General features: G+C 38.5%; 4 protein-coding genes across 4 annotated transcripts; 3 read left to right on the top strand and 1 right to left on the bottom strand.

Annotated features, from left to right (window-relative positions):
• Window positions 1–154: 154 nt before the first annotated feature.
• Window positions 155–1,084, bottom strand: LOC117468698 (olfactory receptor 52N5-like). Its single transcript, XM_034112922.1, has one exon. The coding sequence runs from the start codon at window positions 1,082–1,084 to the stop codon at window positions 155–157; it is 930 nt and encodes a 309-aa protein (XP_033968813.1).
• A 3,740-nt stretch (window positions 1,085–4,824) lies between these two features.
• or116-2 (odorant receptor, family F, subfamily 116, member 2) lies at window positions 4,825–5,766 on the top strand. Its single transcript, XM_034113402.1, has one exon. The coding sequence runs from the start codon at window positions 4,825–4,827 to the stop codon at window positions 5,764–5,766; it is 942 nt and encodes a 313-aa protein (XP_033969293.1).
• A 7,596-nt stretch (window positions 5,767–13,362) lies between these two features.
• Window positions 13,363–14,307, top strand: LOC117469007 (olfactory receptor 52B2-like). Its single transcript, XM_034113401.1, has one exon. It carries the CDS (start codon window positions 13,363–13,365, stop codon window positions 14,305–14,307), a length of 945 nt encoding a protein of 314 aa, XP_033969292.1.
• A 2,792-nt stretch (window positions 14,308–17,099) lies between these two features.
• On the top strand, window positions 17,100–19,524 carry LOC117469006 (putative gustatory receptor clone PTE01). The gene is made up of 2 exons (XM_034113400.1): window positions 17,100–17,820; window positions 19,475–19,524. The coding sequence occupies exons 1-2, from the start codon at window positions 17,100–17,102 to the stop codon at window positions 19,522–19,524; spliced, it is 771 nt and encodes a 256-aa protein (XP_033969291.1).
• Window positions 19,525–21,220: the final 1,696 nt, after the last annotated feature.

Genomic DNA, 21,220 nt, shown 5'->3' with positions numbered 1-21,220 from the left:
GCAAATATGTTACCATTAACTTTGGTAACAGATGTTTCCTTGTTTATGATTGCTGAGATATACAAAATAAGTTTATGCAGAAGGATAGACAAGCATATACATGTATAAATATTATTATGTTCCAGATACAAGTATGAACAGAACAGAAGACAGATTAGGTTGGAGTCACTTTTCTTTGCAGAATTTGAATAATCTTTTCACGCAATGACCTTGTTTGCATCCCATAAATAATCGGATTTAAATTAGCAGGGACCACATGGAATAAAATGTAAGCAATTTTCCTTAAATCTGGGTAATTTGGGAAACGATGCAATATGATAGTTAAAAACCCTGACCAGAGCATGATGAGATATAGAACAAGGTGGCTGGTACAGGTCTGAAGTGCTCTGCTTCTCATCTCTTTGTTTTTCTTGACCCAGCAAATGACAGCTATTCTGAAGTATGTGACAGCAATACCTCCCATTGAGCAACCAAAAAGCAGCACAGTGAAGAAGAGTCCATAAATATTGTTGATGGACACATCCTCACAAGAAAGCTTGAAGAGTGATGCGTTGTCACAGTAAGCATTTTGAATAAAGGATCTACAACGGGAGAGCCTCACTGTCAGACCTATCAAAACCGACACCAGCACCAAGGACACCCCCCAAGCACTGGCTGATAGTGCAATCAAAGTTTTGGTAGTCATGATTGAGCTGTACCTCAAAGGATGACATATCGCCACATATCTGTCAATTGCCATAATAATCAGGATCATATGTGAGGCTGATCCAAACGTGTGGCTGTAGAAGGCTTGGACCACACACTGGTTGTAGGTGATGAAGCGTTCTGTTGAGATGATGTGAGCCATCAGCTGAGGCAGTAGCACTGTGTTCCCTATTAGATCATTGACAGACAGGTTACAAAAGAGAATGTACATGGGCTGGTGCAAACTCTTCTCAGTGATGATAAGCACTAGGACTCCAATGTTAGAGAAAAGCAAGCTTAGGTACACAAACAGCAGTAAGAAAAATAGAGGGTAGATGAACCCTGGAGATATGTCAAAGCCTTGGATCTCTATGATATCACTTGTCTTGTTGCTTTCCATTCTGTTTAAATTGATGAAAGACCTAAATGAGAGAGAAAAAAACATGTTAGAAGCTTTAATAGTGATAGGTCGAAATAATGTGCATTGTTATATATTAGGCATAATTCTGTTACTAAACACACAAAGAAAAAAGAAACAAGAGGTGCAATGTGAGTACAACATTAAATACTAACAATCACTAATACAAATCAAACATAACGTTGGTTAATTCAATAGAAAAGTTAAAAACATTATGCATTTAAAAGACAATACTTACTTTTTCAAGAGTTGATTTCAGTGTCCATTTCCTGCAAAAAATACTTTAACCATTTTAGCAAAATGTGTTTTGTGGTAATGGAAACTAATAAATAAAGTACATAAAATGTAAATTAAATTACATTAAATTGACATTAAATGTTACACCACAATGATGCTAAGCAAAGCCAAGCAGGCCCAGTGTTGTATCAGCATCTGTTCTCACAGATGATAGTACCTTCTCTGTGGAGGTGGGAATCAGAGCAGCAGCTTCAAACTGGATCTCTTATATATTCAACTTGAGTAACATGACCTCATTGTTAGAGACTCGTAGGCACCTTGTACGGATGGAACTATTACGTTTAAATTGTATTTGAGTCTAAAGCAACATACACACTAACACACCCCTGGGCCGTCAGGCTGCTTAACCACCACACTTAATGCAATAACCGTAACCATCTTCACACATATACACACTTTGAATGCACTTTAAAAATTAAAAACTATTTTTATATCAATATTTGTAACTATTTATTCCCCCCGTATGTTGTCTGTCCTACTGCCGTGTTTTTAATGTTATGTATGTCAAGTTTTTGATAATGACAATAAAAGGCTTTAACTTAACTTTAACACTGGGCCCTGAGGCCTTTCCCCAATACAATACAATAATACAATACAGCTTTATTTATAAAGCACTTTAAAACCTCCACCTGTTTTATATATTGGATGTGTGAATTCCTGCTTTTTTATTATACATAAAAAATTTGAAGCAATTTCAAACTTATTTTGAAAAAAAAGGTTACATCAATAACATTTTATATTATTATTCACATAAGACATTATAAAAGAAGAAGAAAACAGTTACAAACATTGTAAACTACAATTGTTAACATGTTACAATGTATTAATACGTTCAGGGACAACATAGTTTAAAGTTCACATAACCGATGTGTGTGTTGTAGGGAAATTGAAGAATCAAAAGAGTGTTAACTTTGAAAAGAAAGGCCCAATCACTTTGCTGTAAGCCGAAATTATCTCTGAACCCAATAATCATGATTATGATTCACGTAATTGTTGAACTGCCAAACCGGAGAAAAACCAGAGAAAATAATTAGTGGGTCAAATCAATTATTATCAAGGGTCCATCATGACCATTCCTCTTGGGTGAGATGGTTTGTCTTTACTGAGGTCCTAATGTCCTTACAGCTCTTTTGTCCGCATCCACAAGGTCCATATTCCCAAAGGCCTGATGTGACCACTTCGACGCTGTGTTTCAATGAGAATCTTTCTCCTGGGACACATAAACGAACAAGAAAATGCTTTAGAATATGGTTGACATGTTTAATTAATTGAGCCATTTGACATATTAATGAAAAGTGTGGACTTGCTTATAAAACATGGCAGTTGAATGGAGAAAACAAACACACAAAGCAAATACTTTTTCATGTGATGCTTCAACTCAACTTTAAACTTATTCTTTTGAAATGTTTTACATATTAACACTCGTAGCCATTAAAGATAAGGAATACAATGTTTACAAGATGTATTGTGACATGCAGCCTCCCATGTGACAGCTTCCCTTGGGTGTTATTAGACAACATGCTTCATTAGCAAACAACAAGGAATCTTATTATCAACAAGAGGTTTACTAATTATCCAGGGGTTAATTACAATGTGAGACAGTTAATAACACATCATTTTATTATATCTCAAAGGGGCTCATTAATACATTTGTTTTGCCTAAAGTAATGGGGCATCCAGCTGATGTAACTCTGGATATTTGTATTGTATCATAGATACATTATATGCTACAGTAGCGCTTTGCCTGAAAAGCTTAATAAAATCAAAGTTGGAATAAATATGTTTTATTTGTGTTGGTATCAATACTCTATAAACATTTTTAAATCAATAGAAACTAAAAAAAGACTTCAGATATATTAGGAGCAGGTTTTTTTAACTAATGCAGTTTTTTTATTCGGCTGAACCAGGGTCTGCCAACCCAAAATCTAGATAACAAAACTGGGCACATACACACTGTAGATTTAACAGGGTAAAGTGACAGTGAAAATCATTTGCTTTACCGTCCTGCAGCAAAGAGACGGTGATACTATGAGTCATTTTTGTAATTGAGAAAAGTAGGTCCAGTTGTTATATCATTTAAAAGACAAATAACATTTTGGGCCAATAATAGACTAACATTTTGGTACGATGATCCCTAACCTCCCTATAAGGACAGTGTCAGAGAATAATTTCCCCTGCATGTCATCTTTCGCCCTCTGACGCAGATGCCCAGCCTTGGGCAGCCGCTATCTCCCTTAAGGAGGGGCTGCCCAAGCATTTTGTTGTTGTTACCAGTTTATGACAACAAGGCAACTTCGGTCAGAGATAGTTATTGTTATGGGACACCTGGAACACATCCTTCTCGGGGTGTAGATGACGCCGAGCCATAAGCGACAACAAATTTGATTCAGTGTCCCTCAGCTGTTTATATTAGTCTATCTATTGAAGAATGTTGATTATTACACTCTGAACTAGTTAAAACGTCGAACTACAGAAGGGTTCTTCAGAATTGATTTGGCATCTCAACCGTGTGGTCAGATCGTGGCCCGTGACATGTCTTGTGAATTCTCCGGCCGAAGCTCCAAATAAACAGTCAGTGTTTGCCATCAAAGCTCCAGCTCTCTCTGAGTCCTGCTTCCAATTGCTTCAGAAGTTTCCCCCACAGACAGAATATTAGTTGCTGTGACTGTTAAGGGTGAAAGATGCTCATGAAAAAAGCTAAGCACCTAGCGTGATTGACGTCACTTTAAATCTCTTTCTTGAACAGCAAAAGTGTTTCTCTTTTTAGGAACTCTATTAAATTGATTCTCTCTCTGTTTGAATGCATTTGGTCATGAGATTAACTTTTCGAAAACATCTCATATCAGAAACAACTGCTGGAATTGAAACAACAGGGTTAAAGCTCTAGGACACAACATCGTGTAGTTTGTTTGTTTGATTTTATTATAAATAGCACCATTACAAAATGAACATCATGCTGTTTAAAATAACACTTGAAATTGTTTGTTGAGACCATAAACTAATCAGGATCACTTTTACTGAGGTAATACATTAAGTAAGAAGTGGGGTCATAGGCATCAACACAATCAGACTTATTTGCAATCAGTGGAGCTATAAGAGGTTTTTTTATATTATTATTATTAAGAATATCTTAGTACATTTGAATGTTTTAGGAACTTCCTAATAGCCTTCACTGTTCACCTGGAGTTTGCAGGGTTGCTTCACTAACAGTAATCCACATATTATTCATCTATGCAAAGCCAATGACAATCCCAAAAGCAAAATGTGACGTCAACAAGTTATGGTGCAGTAGCATGACTTAAAAAAGGATGGGCAGGGCAGTTGTCATCCCTTCATGCAACTCTTTTAAGAGAGTGACATGTTGTCTGAGTGCTTTAGTTTCATTTCATAACAGTTTTTGTTTTAATAATACTAGTGAAGATTAAATGGAGAACACTTCTTTTTTGTTCAGCTCTGCATTAACCCTCGACCCATTTGTTATTCCACCTGGAGGAAGATATCCCATATTGTTTCTCGGTATTGCAATTTATTTGTTTGTAATTTTTTGCAACCTGACCTTGATGACACTGATCATTTTCAAGAAGAATCTTCACAAGCCCATGTATTTTATCCTGTTTAGTCTTCCTCTCAATGATCTGATAGGCATAACTGCCATGCTTCCAAAAGTACTTTCAGACATTGTTACTGAGACAAATAAGGTTTACTACCCTCTCTGTGTTTTACAAGCATTCTTACTCCACATGTATGGTGGTGGAATTCTGTTTATTCTTGCAGCAATGTCTTTTGATCGTTATGCTGCCATCTGCATGCCGTTACGCTACAGTTCTATTATGACCCCCAGAGTGGTGACATGTATTATCTCTCTAGTTTGGGGTCTTGACTTTGTCTTGATTGTATCATTGTTCTCTTTACAGACAAGGCTTCCCAGGTGCAAATCTGTGATTATGAATGTGTTCTGTGATAACCCATCTCTACTGAAGCTCACATGTGGAAACACGACACTCAATAATATCATAGGATTGTTTAACACAGCTGTCATGCAAGCTGTATCTGTGTCTATTCAAGCCTTTTCCTATGTGAAGATTCTGATTGCATGTGTGTTTACGAGGAGGTCTGAGGAAAAGACCAAAGCTGTCAACACTTGTGTTGCACAGTTGCTTATATTGATTATATTTGAGATTGTAGGGACATTCACCATTTTATCTCATAGGTTCAAAAATGTCTCAGCCGACTTGCAAAAGATAATGGGCATGCTAATATTTCTTGTACCTCCACTTTTGAATCCAATTGTTTATGGGCTGTATACAAGTGAAATACGAAACACTCTTCTGCAAGTTATGAAAAAGAAAAATAGACTATTTACCTGAATCTTTACACAAGGTGCTTTTTTGTTTTGTTTTTTCAAACCTTTTTATTTTCAGAGGAGCTACACTGAGAGAACCACACAGATACACATCCACACAAGGAAGCTGCTCAGTGTATCCACTCTGATCTGCTGCTCACTGAGTAGCTTGGGTTAAGGGCCATGCTCACAGGCACCTGAGTGATGGTAATGAGGATATTTGTCTTTCATTTCATTTGACATTCACAATACTGTGTTTTTCTGGTAGTCTCTCAGTTGTGGTAAACAACATTCATCAGTGGATGAACTTGAACACAAACTGAAATCACTTTCAACAGTTTTGTTGGTTGTGGACATAGAAATGCTGATGTTTTGTAGTACAAGAAGTTTAAATCTGGATTGGATGTGTATTAACTTGTCAAATTGTTCCTCAATACACAACAACAACTGTTTTGTGCAGGAGGGGAAGATATTTAGTTTAATCAATCTGTGATGGGGCCTCGCATTAAAAAGACAAGATGAAACTGATGTACCTTTTCCTACTGCAATCATATAAATATGTCACTTGTTAAAGGTTTGGAAAAAATACTTTTTATTGTGATCTTTCCCGATGTGTTTCTATTGGTGTGAACAGAACTTTGTTCTGTATAATTACAACGTTGTGTGGTTAAAAAAAGGGATACTAGTCTTAAACTACACACAGTCTGACACTCAATACATAATTCGGCATACATTTTATTTAAAGTATTTTGTAAAAATGTTTATTCAATAGAAGTAGTACCGTATATATAATGTTTTACTCACTATGCCAGTCCAAACTACTTTTTGCATCTGGAAGAATCACAATTGTTGCATGATTTATCATTCTGTTGTGTAATACATCTTACAGTAAAGTAAGGCTCTGCTACAGGTAATTCAAGAAATGTGTCTATTGTAACCCTGAATCGAGAAACATCTAAAGGATTCTATATTATAAATCATTTTGTAATGTTTTTCATATCTGAATTCTTAACTCCTTATTCTAAGTGCTCCAAAACATTAGAATATTGTCCCCTCAAAAAAAGACAACATCATACTGAGTATCAAAGAAGTCCCTCATTACTGTATGACTGTCTTAAATCATAAATCATAGCATCAACCTTTTTGTTTCCCTTCAAGTTAAAGGTGGGGTAGGTAAGTTTGAGAAACCGGCTCGAGATACACTTTTTGTTATATTCCATGGAATGCTCTTAACATCCCGATAGCAATGAATATCTTAAGTGCTTTGACAAAAAATCCATAAAAAAAATTCATCTGTGGAAGCCGTAGTACTGTAAAAAGCACGACCAATCATTTTAGCCGGCCCGGCTAAAATAACTGGATGGCCTACCTGCCTGTCAGCCTTCCATCTGTGCACAAACTTATCTCGTGCCCTCATTGGTCATGTGCGCGTTCGTGTGTGTTGGAGGAGGGGCTCTGTAAGGAAGTGGCAGATTTTTTCCAGCTGTGTATTTTCAAATTCTAGCGCACTTTCTCCAAAATCACCTACCCCACCTTTAAGTAAAGCAGATTATTACAAAACTAAGAATCAGCTAAATATTTTGAACTGGGGAAATTCAGTGCCATTAAACCAAAGCAGATATATAAATTAAAATGTTAAAAAAAGAATACAGTACGTACCAGTGGTAATACGTTTATAAAGATATAATAGACCAAAGAATTGTTTGGAAAGGCAAAATCACCTAACACAATATGCTTTCACTGTGTTTAAAGGACTCAAGTGAGGACCCCGGATCATCTCAGAAAAACTTTATATTGATGTGAACATTGTGTATGTACCAAATAACCCACAAAAAAAGTTACAAAATTAATTGTTCCCGTATTGTACTGAGGACATGATGGCAGCTGCAGGGGACACAGATAAGACATGTCCATCAGCTGAGACACACCTCTAATACGACACACATGTCATTGTGCTTGTCTGGCAGGCCTTGAGTGTTTCTGGTTCTCAGGTCTCAATAGGTTAAACCTGATCTAATAAAAAGCGGGCTACATGAAATGAAATAATAAAGAAAAAAAAAACTAGTGTGATTATGTCATATCTGATTGTGTGTGGGCTCAAAAAGTGACAAAACAAACCAACTGGAAAATATATAGTAAGGTAGCGGTTTAAACATTTAATTGTGTTAGATTCAGCATCCATCAAGTGTATTGTACTCTACTATTACTTTCACAAGTGATCTCTTATGCTGTTTTTTACAACATTATAAACATCTGATGCAAGCTGCCACCTATCTGACCTGAAACCATATCTTTTATTTTTATATTTTTGTGCAAAAACGCATTAAAATATAAGTGTAATATTATGGCTACATTTATTTTTAAATAAGCGCAATGGGAGAGGAGGTTAAAGAAGTGACACAATAAATAATGTTACAGAGATAAGTATTCTATTTAAAGTTGTTGTTCTTTTTAAGGCTATTTTATAACTACAAATGAGGTTAAAATGTTAACATAGGTTCAGGAGCATGGCCACGCCTAAAACTCCGCCTCAAACCACGGCCACCCCTATTTATATCCGGCAAAAGCTTCCGGCAACCGCTTGTCTCATCTTTCAAAGACTGACAGGCAGACTGTGATTCACGCTGCGCGTCGTCACAGTTCAATACAAGCTAAACGCTACCACAAGAACATTGCTACTCACCATGGATCCCGAAATCCTGATCAACTCGCCGGAGTCAGATGAAGATCTCTTCGACATCGGCTACCCGCCATCCTCAGGTCAGCAGACGGATCTAAGCCAAGCATCCGAACGGAGCTGCGTGCGCTCGGCAATCAGTGTCCCACACACCAGCCGCCACCGCTCCCACTCAAGCTCCCCCAACGAGATACCTCCAACTCCAGACAGGTCCCAGGCTTCGTCTACTTCGCTAGCGAGGGCAAACAGCCAGGGCCGCAACAGGTACAGCCAGCTCCAATCTCCCCACCACCGGCAGCCTGCCTCACTCGCAGCCCCCGGCCACTCGCAGCGGCGCACTCGACACGCCTCTCGGACGGAGCCGTGCTCCGAAACGGAGTCCGAACTACGGAGGTGGACAGTCATGCAACTCCAACGTTTCCTGAAGGAAAACGGCATCCACTTTCACCGAAATGACAACAAGGCTAGACTGTTCAACATCTATAAAGCCTACAGCAGCACAACGGCAAGAACAACAACACGCACAGCTCTTCCCGCTCCAGAGTCAACCACCGCGCGCGCGCACCACGGGTCGTGACGTCACAGGCCTCCGTCCTCCTCCACGGACACAGCCCGACTCACCAGCACCCCCTGGTGGGGGCCAGGTTGTATTGCCCTCTGTGCCTGCTCACAGGCTTCACAAAAATCCCCCTGCACACACATCCCTTCATCCCTCCATCCCGTTCAACGTGTCTCCAGGTAACAACCAGGTACACGGACGTTAGCATGTTCAGTTAAACGTGTCTCCAGGTAACAACCAGGTACACGGACATTAGCATGTTCAGTTAAACGTGTCTCCTGGTAACAACCAGGTACACGGACGCTAGCATGTTCAGTTAAACGTGTCTCCTGGTAGCAACCAGGTACACGGACGTTAGCATGTTCAGTTAAACGTGTCTCCAGGTAACAACCAGGTACACGGACGTTAGCATGTTCAGTTAAACGTGTCTCCAGGTAACAACCAGGTACACAGACATTAGCATGTTCAGTTAAACGTGTCTCCTGGTAGCAACCAGGTACACGGATGTTAGCATGTTCAGTTCAACGTGTCTCCAGGTAACAACCAGGTACACGGACGCTAGCATGTTCAGTTAAACGTGTCTCCTGGTAGCAACCAGGTACACGGACGTTAGCATGTTCAGTTAAACGTGTCTCCAGGTAACAACCAGGTACACGGACGTTAGCATGTTCAGTTAAACGTGTCTCCAGGTAACAACCAGGTACACAGACATTAGCATGTTCAGTTAAACGTGTCTCCTGGTAGCAACCAGGTACACGGATGTTAGCATGTTCAGTTCAACGTGTCTCCAGGTAACAACCAGGTACACGGACGTTAGCATGTTCAGTTAAACGTGTCTCCAGGTAACAACCAGGTACACGGACGTTAGCATGTTCAGTTAAACGTGTCTCCAGGTAACAACCAGGTACACGGACATTAGCATGTTCAGTTAAACGTGTCTCCTGGTAACAACCAGGTACACGGACGTTAGCATGTTCAGTTAAACGTGTCTCCTGGTAGCAACCAGGTACACGGACGTTAGCATGTTCAGTTCAACGTGTCTCCAGGTAACAACCAGGTACACGGACGTTAGCATGTTCAGTTAAACGTGTCTCCTGGTAGCAACCAGGTACACGGACGTTAGCATGTTCAGTTAAACGTGTCTCCTGGTAGCAACCAGGTACACGGACGTTAGCATGTTCAGTTAAACGTGTCTCCTGGTAGCAACCAGGTACACGGACGTTAGCATGTTCAGTTCAACGTGTCTCCAGGTAACAACCAGGTACACGGACGTTAGCATGTTCAGTTAAACGTGTCTCCAGGTAACAACCAGGTACACGGACGTTAGCATGTTCAGTTAAACGTGTCTCCTGGTAACAACCAGGTACACGGACGTTAGCATGTTCAGTTAAACGTGTCTCCTGGTAGCAACCAGGTACACGGACGTTAGCATGTTCAGTTCAACGTGTCTCCAGGTAACAACCAGGTACACGGACGTTAGCATGTTCAGTTAAACGTGTCTCCTGGTAGCAACCAGGTACACGGACGTTAGCATGTTCAGTTAAACGTGTCTCCTGGTAGCAACCAGGTACACGGACGTTAGCATGTTCAGTTAAACGTGTCTCCTGGTAGCAACCAGGTACACGGACGTTAGCATGCTCAGTTAAGATAAAGAAAGACGCTGCGCGTCGTCACGGTTCAAACAAGGTTAGCAGCTAACCCCGTAGCAACAGCGTCCCACCCAGTAAACCAAGGGGCAGGGGCCATGCCACATGCTAACCTATCAGCCGACTCTTACCCAGTACCTTCCTTTCCAACTGGTCTATCTTTTCCCCCATCCCTACCCCATCCCTACCCCATCCCTTCCCCATCCCTTCCCCATCCCTTCCCCAACACCTGCATTGTGTTTTGCTGCCACAGCGGCAACAGCAGCAGCAGCAGCAACAGCGGCAACAGCGGCAACACCTGCATTGATTTTTGCTGCCACAGCTGCAACAGCGGCAACAGCTGCAACAGCTGCAACAGCGGCAACAGCTGCAACAGCTGCAACAGCGGCAACAGCAGCAACAGCTGCAACAGCTGCAACAGCGGCAGTGAGCAGACGCAGGATGACTAGAGATCTCCACATAGTCCAGAACAGACCTGAATCCAGTAGACTTCTCAGGATGACTAGAGATCTCCACATAGTCCAGAACAGACCTGAATCCAGTAGACTTCTCAGGATGACTAGAGATCTCCACATAGTCCAGAACAGACCTGAATCCAGTAGACTTCTCAGGATGACTAGAGATCTCCACATAGTCCAGAACAGACTAGAGATCTCCACATAGTCCAGAACAGACCTGAATCCAGTAGACTTCTCAGGGTGACTAGAGATCTCCACATAGTCCAGAACAGACTAGAGATCTCCACATAGTCCAGAACAGACCTGAATCCAGTAGACTTCTCAGGATGACTAGAGATCTCCACATAGTCCAGAACAGACTAGAGATCTCCACATAGTCCAGAACAGACCTGAATCCAGTATACTTCTCAGGATGACTAGAGATCTCCACATAGTCCAGAACAGACTAGAGATCTCCACATAGTCCAGAACAGACCTGAATCCAGTAGACTTCTCAGGATGACTAGAGATCTCCACATAGTCCAGAACAGACCTGAATCCAGTAGACTTCTCAGGATGACTAGAGATCTCCACATAGTCCAGAACAGACCTGAATCCAGTAGACTTCTCAGGATGACTAGAGATCTCCACATAGTCCAGAACAGACCTGAATCCAGTAGACTTCTCAGGATGACTAGAGATCTCCACATAGTCCAGAACAGAACTGAATCCAGTAGACTTCTCAGGATGACTAGAGATCTCCACATAGTCCAGAACAGACCTGAATCCAGTAGACTTCTCAGGATGACTAGAGATCTCCTCATAGTCCAGAACAGTTAACAGGCACAGCAAGCCCTCTGACCCTCGCAGCGAGCAGACGCTCCGGTCCCTCTCTCTCCGACCCTCGCCGTGAGCAGACGCTCCGGTCCCTCCCTCTCTGACCCTCGCAGCGAGCAGACGCTCCAGTCTCTCTCTCTCCGACCCTCGCAGCGAGCAGACGCTCCGGTCTCTCTCTCTCCGACCCTCGCAGCGAGCAGACGCTCCGGTCTCTCTCTCTCAATGTTTAGCCAGATTTAGAAGTGAAGATGTAGTCACTCGTTCCAGACACGTTATCTTCAAGCCACATGTTTCTGGTCCAGAAACACTTTCAGAACATCCCGCACATTTTGGGGGGCACTCTCAGAATTAGAGCCATTTCTCCCGCATCGGCGCAGCGTCCACAGCAGCTAGACCAGGCATCTCTTATCCAACCACCTAGGCCCTCGGCCGCTCGTCATCCCAAGCGTACCACGCTTACATCCGCAACAATCTAAACGACGTCTGACATGCACACGCTTAAGTCAGCTGCTTTTAATCCGACTCTTTTGAGGGACCGTAATCAGCCCACGCAGTTCATGCCGGAGACGGAACCCCCACTCTGAGTCTCCCACTGCACGGACCATAGCTCGTCCTCCCATATCACCTCTTCACCCCCCTCATATCCTTCACATGTTACTTCAATAAACGTACAAACATCACACTGTTGTGGCGTGGTTCTTGCTAGTGAAATGAGGTTAAAATGTTAACATAGGTTCAGGAGCATGGCCACGCCTAAAACTCCGCCTCAAACCACGGCCACCCCTATTTATATCCGGCAAAAGCTTCCGGCAACCGCTTGTCTCATCTTTCAACCCACCCTCCCTCACCCTTCTACCCATAAACATCCTCCGCCCATCACCATTTATATCTAAACGGTGCATATCTATATACTGCGTATACTAACATTAAACTCCAGGTATCGTCTGGGGGACCGTAATCAGCCCACGCAGTTCATGCCGGAGACGGAACCCCCACTCTGAGTCTCCCACTGCACGGACCATAGCTCGTCCTCCCAGATCACCTCTTCACCCCCCTCATATCCTTCACATGTTACTTCAATAAACGTACAAACATCACACTGTTGTGGCGTGGTTCTTGCTAGTGAATAACTGATAAATGTTTTTCTCATGATGTCAGTTTGGTCACTTCAATTACAAACACGTCATATTATCCTTTCTAACCTCATGGGTGTAGCATACAAGTCAATAAAAGAAAGAATCTTATTCCTTTCTCTCCCCAACACAGTGCAGTCGAGGGCAAGATAACAAGCTGTAACAGGTATGACACCAGATGTACATTTTTAACCATGCAAAGCACTAAATTCTAAATTGTTTGTTGATAAAACATTTATTTCAGGGGAAGATCCTTCATCGGCTGGCTTGGTTATTGAGAGAGACATTTTGTTCCATGTGTGAGGCGAGGACATAACAAAGACAGTATAATTATGTATACGAATACATCTTCTAGGGAATTACTAATGCTAGTACCATTAGGGTTATCTACTACACACATCTATCCAGCGTTTGTATTTGGCACTCTTACCTATCTTATTATTGTCTTTTGTAACTTGTTGTTATTAACAACTATTGCTGTGAGTAAAAAGCTGCACAAGCCCATGTTCATCCTGCTGATTAACTTGCCTATTAGTGACATTGTGGGTGCCACAGCTTTGTTTCCTCACCTTCTTTTCAGCATGGTGACACAGAACAGACAGATCTCGCACCCTGCATGTGTTATTCAGGCATTGCTGATTCATATTTATGGCACAGGAAACTTGTTGATCTTGAGTGCCATGGCATATGACAGATATATTGCTATATGTTGTCCTTTGAGGTATAATGCAATAATGACCCCACAAAACTTAGTTAGAATAATTATTTTTATATGGTTCCTTAATATTTCGCTCATAGTCACGTTGATTATTCTGGTTGCTCGGATGCAAGTTTGCAGGACGGACATAGTGGATTTGTACTGTAATAATCCATCATTAACTAAACTGGTCTGTGAGGACACCATGCTGAACAATTACTATGGATTGGCAACTATAGTTGTGCTTATGGGCGGACCACTGTTAGTGATAGCATACACATACGCACAGATCTTGCGCACATGTGTCATGAATAATAATAACATGGATGCTAGGAGAAAAGCCATTCAAACATGTGGTACACATTTAGTTGTTTTCCTAATCTTACAGATTAATACTGCCTTTACACTCATTGCTCATCGCATTGAAGGTGCATCCCCAAGTATTAGAAGACTTCTTGGTATGTCCGTTTTAATATTTCCCCCTTTATTGGACCCAATTATATATGGACTGAAAATAACAGAACTCAAGGAGAACATACTAATGTTCCTGAGAAGAAATATTTTTTCAACCAAGTTTTAACCAGATTGTGTATATTCTGCATAAGAGGAATTATTCTCATTGAACAGTCGCATAGTTTTCTATACACCGCCTAAATGAATACTGATTTCAGAATCCACTTCAAATGAAGCCTCAGAGAGTTTCACTTAACAACAATATGCCATGTTTTACTGTACTGTGCATACGCCACACACATCTTTGTGTTTAATGAATACCCTGTATATTTCTCTATACTATATATGTGTAAGCTTGTCTTTATTAGCACAAGTACAAATCAACAGGTCTTTTGTCATTCTAAGGTCCACACTGTACTTACTAAAAATGTGAAGGAAAGGACAAAACGATATACTTTGTGCACATGTACTAAATCACATATGAAAGGATATAATGGAGTGAATTATTGTATACATCAATGCATCTTTGAACATTAGAAACACTAAGATTATCTGATGCAAATATTTGCCCACCATTTTTGGTTTTCACTCTTCTGTCCATGTTTTGCAAATGTGAGTATAAACAACTATTGCTGAGAGTAAAAAGCTAACTGCAGAGAAACCGAGCTGCTAACTCTCTCACCTTTGACTACTGTACCTTATGCCATGTTTCCAAATTGTTTTATTTACAAAGATTATTTTAAATGTAATTGTGTTATAAGGATTTCAGATATAATACATTTCACATTTTTTGACGAGCACACAAATCTTGGCAATTTGCAGTTTTATCAATGTATTTTTTGTCATCCTAAGGTTGACACTGCACATACAAATGACAGCAACATAGACTGTGCACAATGTACTGAATCACATATTGAGATCTTGACAATGAAATATATTAAAATAAAAGTTACAGTTACAAAGACAGAAGTTTCTCATTGCTGTGATGCACTTGCACCTGACTATATACATGGAGTGAAAATATATTGAAATGCATAAATAAATATGTTCCTCTATTTGTGAACGTTTTGTGTGACATTTATTTAGTACTAAATGTGTTCTTCATGTGCTATCTCAAGACTGACTCAATAACACATGTGCGATTTAGACTGTGAGATGAACTACTAATAAGAAGAATAAAAGAATATTTTTTTCTATATGAAACCCCTGTGTTTTTGCAATATAAAAATAATGTCCTGTCAAATGTCATTGTGTTAAATATGATGATAGTTTTTTTAAATAGATTCAGATCTGCAAATGTTAGCCCTCATAGCAAATTAATCACAAGTTAATGTAATGAATAAATACGATGTACCCCAATGAGCTACTCAGTTATGTGAAATCCTCTTTTGTGTTCTGCAGTCTTAGAGTCTTTTTTTGTAGAAAATCAGTGGTGTTTCTCACATTCATTCTTCAGGAAAGAGAACACAAATCACATCACTGAATATTATGATATTGATGGTGCATTGTTATCATCAGTCATCCAGAACTAGATATCCAAAAGAGTTAATGCCTTTTTTAATATATACATTTCTTTAGACATTTTAAATCTATCCTCCTTTTGGCAGATTCAAGACACATAAATATATGAAAAATAATGTAATGTATGCAAAAATACAAACGTTTTTTGATAAAAAAAAAGAAAAAGATTATATGTTTGTTTTAAATATAGGTTTGGATCAATGGAAGAAAAAAAGAAAAAAAGAAAACGGGAGATGGCCTGTATATCAGCATCATAAAACACACTTTATTCAAAGTTGACCCAAACAAAATACCTCATAGCTGCCTTGATAAGGTCTAGCAAACATTTTAATCTCATGTTCAGCTATGTCTTACAATGGAAGAGTGGTCTAAGTCCCTATATATTTGTGCTACATTGCCCCTCTTTGTCCAGCTGTCTGGCCAATCAAAAAAGCCACACTGTGTTGTTCTGCAAGGTCAGCTTTTTTTAACATAACAGTAAGGATGATGCCTTTACCACACTAGGTTGGAAACTGTGTAACTTAAAGTATTCAAATAACTTATATTCTACAATCCAATTAAATTATGTTTTTTTTTTTTTAACAGAAAGTTTTTCTGTAAACACTTTTTTATTTAGTTTATGTTAATGTGTGGATGGTGGTTCATCAACAAATACATTTATTATTCTTCCAAAGCCCCATGTGAGCCAGTCCTTAAGTCATTGCCATAACAATGCAACAATAAATTGATGGTGAATCATACTCCAGGGAACTGTCTTCTGTTCAGAAGCAAATCACTCCTATAAAGATGCTAATCCTTCTGAAGATCTTACCAGTTGGTCACTGCTAGTATAGTGCTCACTACATGTTTCTTATTTGTTCAGAGACTGAAGGAATGTTCGGTTTGTCTCCTCTCTGTTTATTTTGGTTCTAAAGTGTTGGTGCAAAGCTGTAAATCCAAATCACTATAACTTGTTATTTATGCACAGTATTTGGTAATGTGTCATGATTAACTAAATGTATCTGAGCCCATAGAGGAGTGAAGTTGCGTGGACATATCATTTGGTAAGTTATTGAATTTGCTAAAATATGACTTTTACAACATTATCTCTGTATGCATTTCTTGTGTTATTCATTCTCACATGTTCGGGCTAAATCGTTAATGTGTACATAGTTGTTATGCTACTAACAATAATGACATTATTAATAATGAAGGCTTTTTCATTTTCTAGGCAGGAAGAGCATCAAAATGAACATCCACTACAATACATCCGATATTTTGGTGCTAGAACGCTTAAATATCTCCTCTGAATACGTCTTTCCTGCATTTCTTTTTGCAACTCTGAGCTACATGATCATACTTTTCTGCAACCTTCTTCTAATCCTAACCATTGTACTGAGCAAATCTCTGCATCAGCCCATGTATCTAATATTGCTGAACCTCAACATCAGCGATCTCATAGGATCCACAGCTTTCTTCCCTCTGGTCATTAAGGACATACTCACAAACAACAGGACAATGCAATACTCGGCTTGTGTTGTCCAAGCTTTCTTTATCCACATCTATGCAATAGGTACAATTTTCAGTCTGACTGCAATGGCATATGATAGATATATTGCCATATGTTGCCCTTTGAAATACAACACAGTTATGACGAATGCTCACATTATGAGAATAATCACATTTGTGTGGATGAGTTCACTAGTTTTGATAACTGTCCTTTTTGGTCTGCTTTTGCGTTTACCCCACTGTCGATCTGTATTGCACAACCCCTACTGTGATAACCCCTCTCTGCTTACTCTGGTCTGTGCCGACACAACCATCAATAATATTTATGGGCTCTTTACAGTCGCTCTTACACAACTGTTGGCTAATGGGACAATTTTGTACACATATCTCCAGATCCTTGTTGCATGCTTCAGATCCAAGAGAACCGACACAAAAGCCAGAGCTCTGCAGACCTGTGCTACACATTTGACAGTTTTCCTCCTTTTGGAGTGTCTTGGTCTTTTTACTATCATATCATACAGGATCAAAGATATGTCACCACATTTAAGGAGATTCATTGGAATGTCAACTTTAATTTTCCCTCCAACATTAAATCCAATCATCTATGGACTGAAAACCAAAGAAATTAGAGAAAAAGTAGTGTACTTTTTTAGGAAAAAAATCTTTCCATCTTAGGCAGGCAGCAAGGTTCAACTTCTTGACAATGTTTTTTATGTCTTGCAAACTTATAAATACGTTATTTGCTACTAATTCCTTTTTGTGACTGCAAAACCTAATTTGGCTTTATGTTCCTCTAAGGTTTAAGTTTCTGACAAAAGATAATTTAAATAGTTTAACCGTGGCCTAATTATTGTACATGGTAATGTGATACAATACATGTCCCATTTGGAACGTATAATTAATTATTGCATTATTATTTTACTGTTAATAAAATGTAAATAACCTTTATGACCTTGTCATGTTTTCTGCTCCAGGACATTCTCCCCCAATACAATTTTTGTAAAGTCACCAGGATTTGTTACTTGAGGAATACTGTGACACACCACTGCTGTTTTTGCATATAAACGTAATTGTAAAAGGCAAATTTGTAAATTAAGTGTCTCCGAGTTTGCTTTGACAATGTAAATAAATGTACTAATTTGTTAAACTGTAAATATTAAGGAGGTAAACTGAAGACAAGATTCTTTAGATTTTATTAAAATGTTAAGAAATGTCTAATTATCCCAATCAAGCCTTCTCAGTTTCTTGGAACACATGTATTCATGTTACTGTGTGTATTCACAATACAAATACAGCAGAGGGCGCCATAAGTACACAAAACCCTAGCCATAGCTACTGTGTATTGGTTCAGCCCCGTATGGATCTTTTACATTTTGTGAGATTTTGCTGCCCTCTTGTCTATTTAAAGGTCAGCATTTACTGCAGCACTCAACATATACATACAGTAGAGCTTTTAAGGAGCCAGGTATTTCATTGAAGACTATATTATGAGTTAACTTAAAATAGCAATTACTTATAAGAATTGGAAGATAATGTGTTCCAGAAATGATGTACTTTGTGACTCCAGATATAATTTGAACTACATAGATCGAAATCTTTATATTTTATATTTTAGCACATTGATCAAATATATATATATAGGTTTGGATCAACTATCAATTACATCAACCATTATTTTAATAAAGATTGCTGCTTACTTTATAAACTTGTTTGTATTGTTGTCATAAGCTTATCTTTTGTCACGCATGCTGCCCTTTTCGTGGCTATATATGCAGTGTGTCTTTGTGTACATGTGTCTTTGTCTTGGCAATATTTGTACATCACAAACAACTAAAGTCAATTTTTCTACATAATTGGACAACTAAGCAGAAACTGAATATATTGTCCATTAAAATAATGCCTGCACGAGGCTGTAAATTAAATGATCAAATATGTCCAAATAATATACATTTATATTACAGCTTGACAATTGTAAAACATTCTTGTTTCTGGTGATATTTTAGACTAAGGCTGTAGATTTTAGACATACAGCCTTAACTACAATGTTAACCCTCGCCCTAAACAAAACTACATTGTGAGCATCCTTTAAAGTTTATAAGATGTATTAATATTATACATCATAAAGACATACCTAATAGGTTAGATAGCACATTCAACTTGTAAAAGGTAATTGCACATTGAAAACAAATCTACGTTGTCCAAAGTTATCTGTTATCGAGTTTTGAAGCGCTCCGAAATCTGTTAATAAAATAAAATAATTACTTTTGTTTTATTACCATTATATTGGGCTTTACGTAGGCTGCTACTGTTTGTATGGATAGGAAAAGTGGGCTGAATGGAGAATGATTGATGACTGTTTCTGGGGAAGGGAATGAAAGTTAACAATAGGCGTTACAAAACATTGTAAGATAAGATTTGTAAGATAACCCTTTTTGTATTCTGAGGGACTTTGCTGTGCATCAGTTTCCAGTCCAAAGCGGGAAGAGTGCAAATGCAAGATAATGAACAGAAAGACAGATATAACTAAGAGATAGATATCAAAGCTGAACAGAAAAAAGGAGCTGAAATGGAGGCTGAAGCCACACACATCTTTGTGTTTAATGAATACCCTGTATATTTCTCTATACTATATATATGTAAGCTTGTCTTTATTAGCACAAGTACAAATCAACAGGTCTTTTGTCATTCTAAGGTCCACACTGTACTTACTAAAATGTGAAGGAAAGGACAAAACGATATACTTTGTGCACATGTACTAAATCACATATGAAAGGATACAATGGAGTGAATTATTGTATACATCAATGCATCTTTGAACATTAGAAACACTAAGATTATCTGATGCAAATATTTGCCCACCATTTTTGGTTTTCACTCTTCTGTCCATGTTTTGCAAATTTGAGTATAAACAACTATTGCTGAGAGTAAAAAGCTAACTGCAGAGAAACCGAGCTGCTAACTCTCTCACCTTTGACTACTGTACCTTATGCCATGTTTCCAAATTGTTTTATTTACAAAGATTATTTTAAATGTAATTGTGTTATAAGGATTTTAGATATAATACATTTCACATTTTTTGACGAGCACACAAATCTTGGCAATTTGCAGTTTTATCAATGTATTTTTTGTCATCCTAAGGTTGACACTGCACATACAAATGACAGCAACATAGACTGTGCACAATGTACTGAATCACATATTCTTGAGATCTTGACAATGAAATATATTAAAATAAAAGTTACAGTTACAAAGACAGAAGTTTCTCATTGCTGGGATGCACTTGCAACTGACTATATACATGGAGTGAAAATATATTGAAATGCATAAATAAATATGTTCCTCTATTTGTGAACGTTTTGTGTGACATTTATTTAGTACTAAATGTGTTCATCATGTGCTATCTCAAGACTGACTCAATAACACGTGTGCAATTTAGACTGTGAGATGAACTACTAATAAGAAGAATAAAACAATATTTTTTTCTATATGAAACCCCTGTGTTTTTGCAATATAAAAATAATGTCCTGCCAAATGTCATTGTGTTAAATATGATGATAGTTTTTTTAAATAGATTCAGATCTGCAAATGTTAGCACTCATAGCAAATTAATCACAAGTTAATGTAATGAATAAATACGATGTACCTCAATGAGCTACTCTGTTATTTGAAATCCTCTTTTGTGTTCTGCAGTCTTAGAGTCTTTTTTTGTAGAAAATCAGTGGTGTTTCTCACATTCATTCTTCAGGAAAGAGAACACAAATCACATCACTGAATATTATGATATTGATGGTGCATTGTTATCATCAGTCATCCAGAACTAGATATCCAAAAGAGTTAATGCCTTTTTTAATATATACATTTCTTTAGACATTTTAAATCTATCCTCATTTTGGCAGATTCAAGACACATAAATATATGAAAAATAATGTAATGTATGCAAAAATACAAAGGTTTTTTGATAAAAAAAAGAAAAAGATTATATATTTGTTTTAAATAGGTTTGGATCAATGGAATAAAAAAATAAAAAAATA

This window comes from Trematomus bernacchii, unplaced genomic scaffold (assembly GCF_902827165.1).
Source record: "Trematomus bernacchii unplaced genomic scaffold, fTreBer1.1, whole genome shotgun sequence".
NCBI classification, from domain to species: Eukaryota; Metazoa; Chordata; class Actinopteri; order Perciformes; family Nototheniidae; genus Trematomus; species Trematomus bernacchii.
Note: the sequence above shows the minus strand (reverse complement) of the source record. Positions and strands in the feature narration are given on the sequence as shown.

Coding starts and splice junctions, on each gene's coding strand:
- LOC117469007 (XM_034113401.1), top strand. CDS start 13,363: ATGTATACGAATACATCTTCTAGGGAATTACTAATGCTAGTACCATTA.
- LOC117469006 (XM_034113400.1), top strand. CDS start 17,100: ATGTATCTAATATTGCTGAACCTCAACATCAGCGATCTCATAGGATCC. Junction 17,821..19,474: donor GAAAACCAAAGAAATTAGAG/AAAAAGTAGTGT, acceptor TACCATTATATT/GGGCTTTACGTAGGCTGCTA.
- LOC117468698 (XM_034112922.1), bottom strand. CDS start 1,084: ATGGAAAGCAACAAGACAAGTGATATCATAGAGATCCAAGGCTTTGAC.
- or116-2 (XM_034113402.1), top strand. CDS start 4,825: ATGGAGAACACTTCTTTTTTGTTCAGCTCTGCATTAACCCTCGACCCA.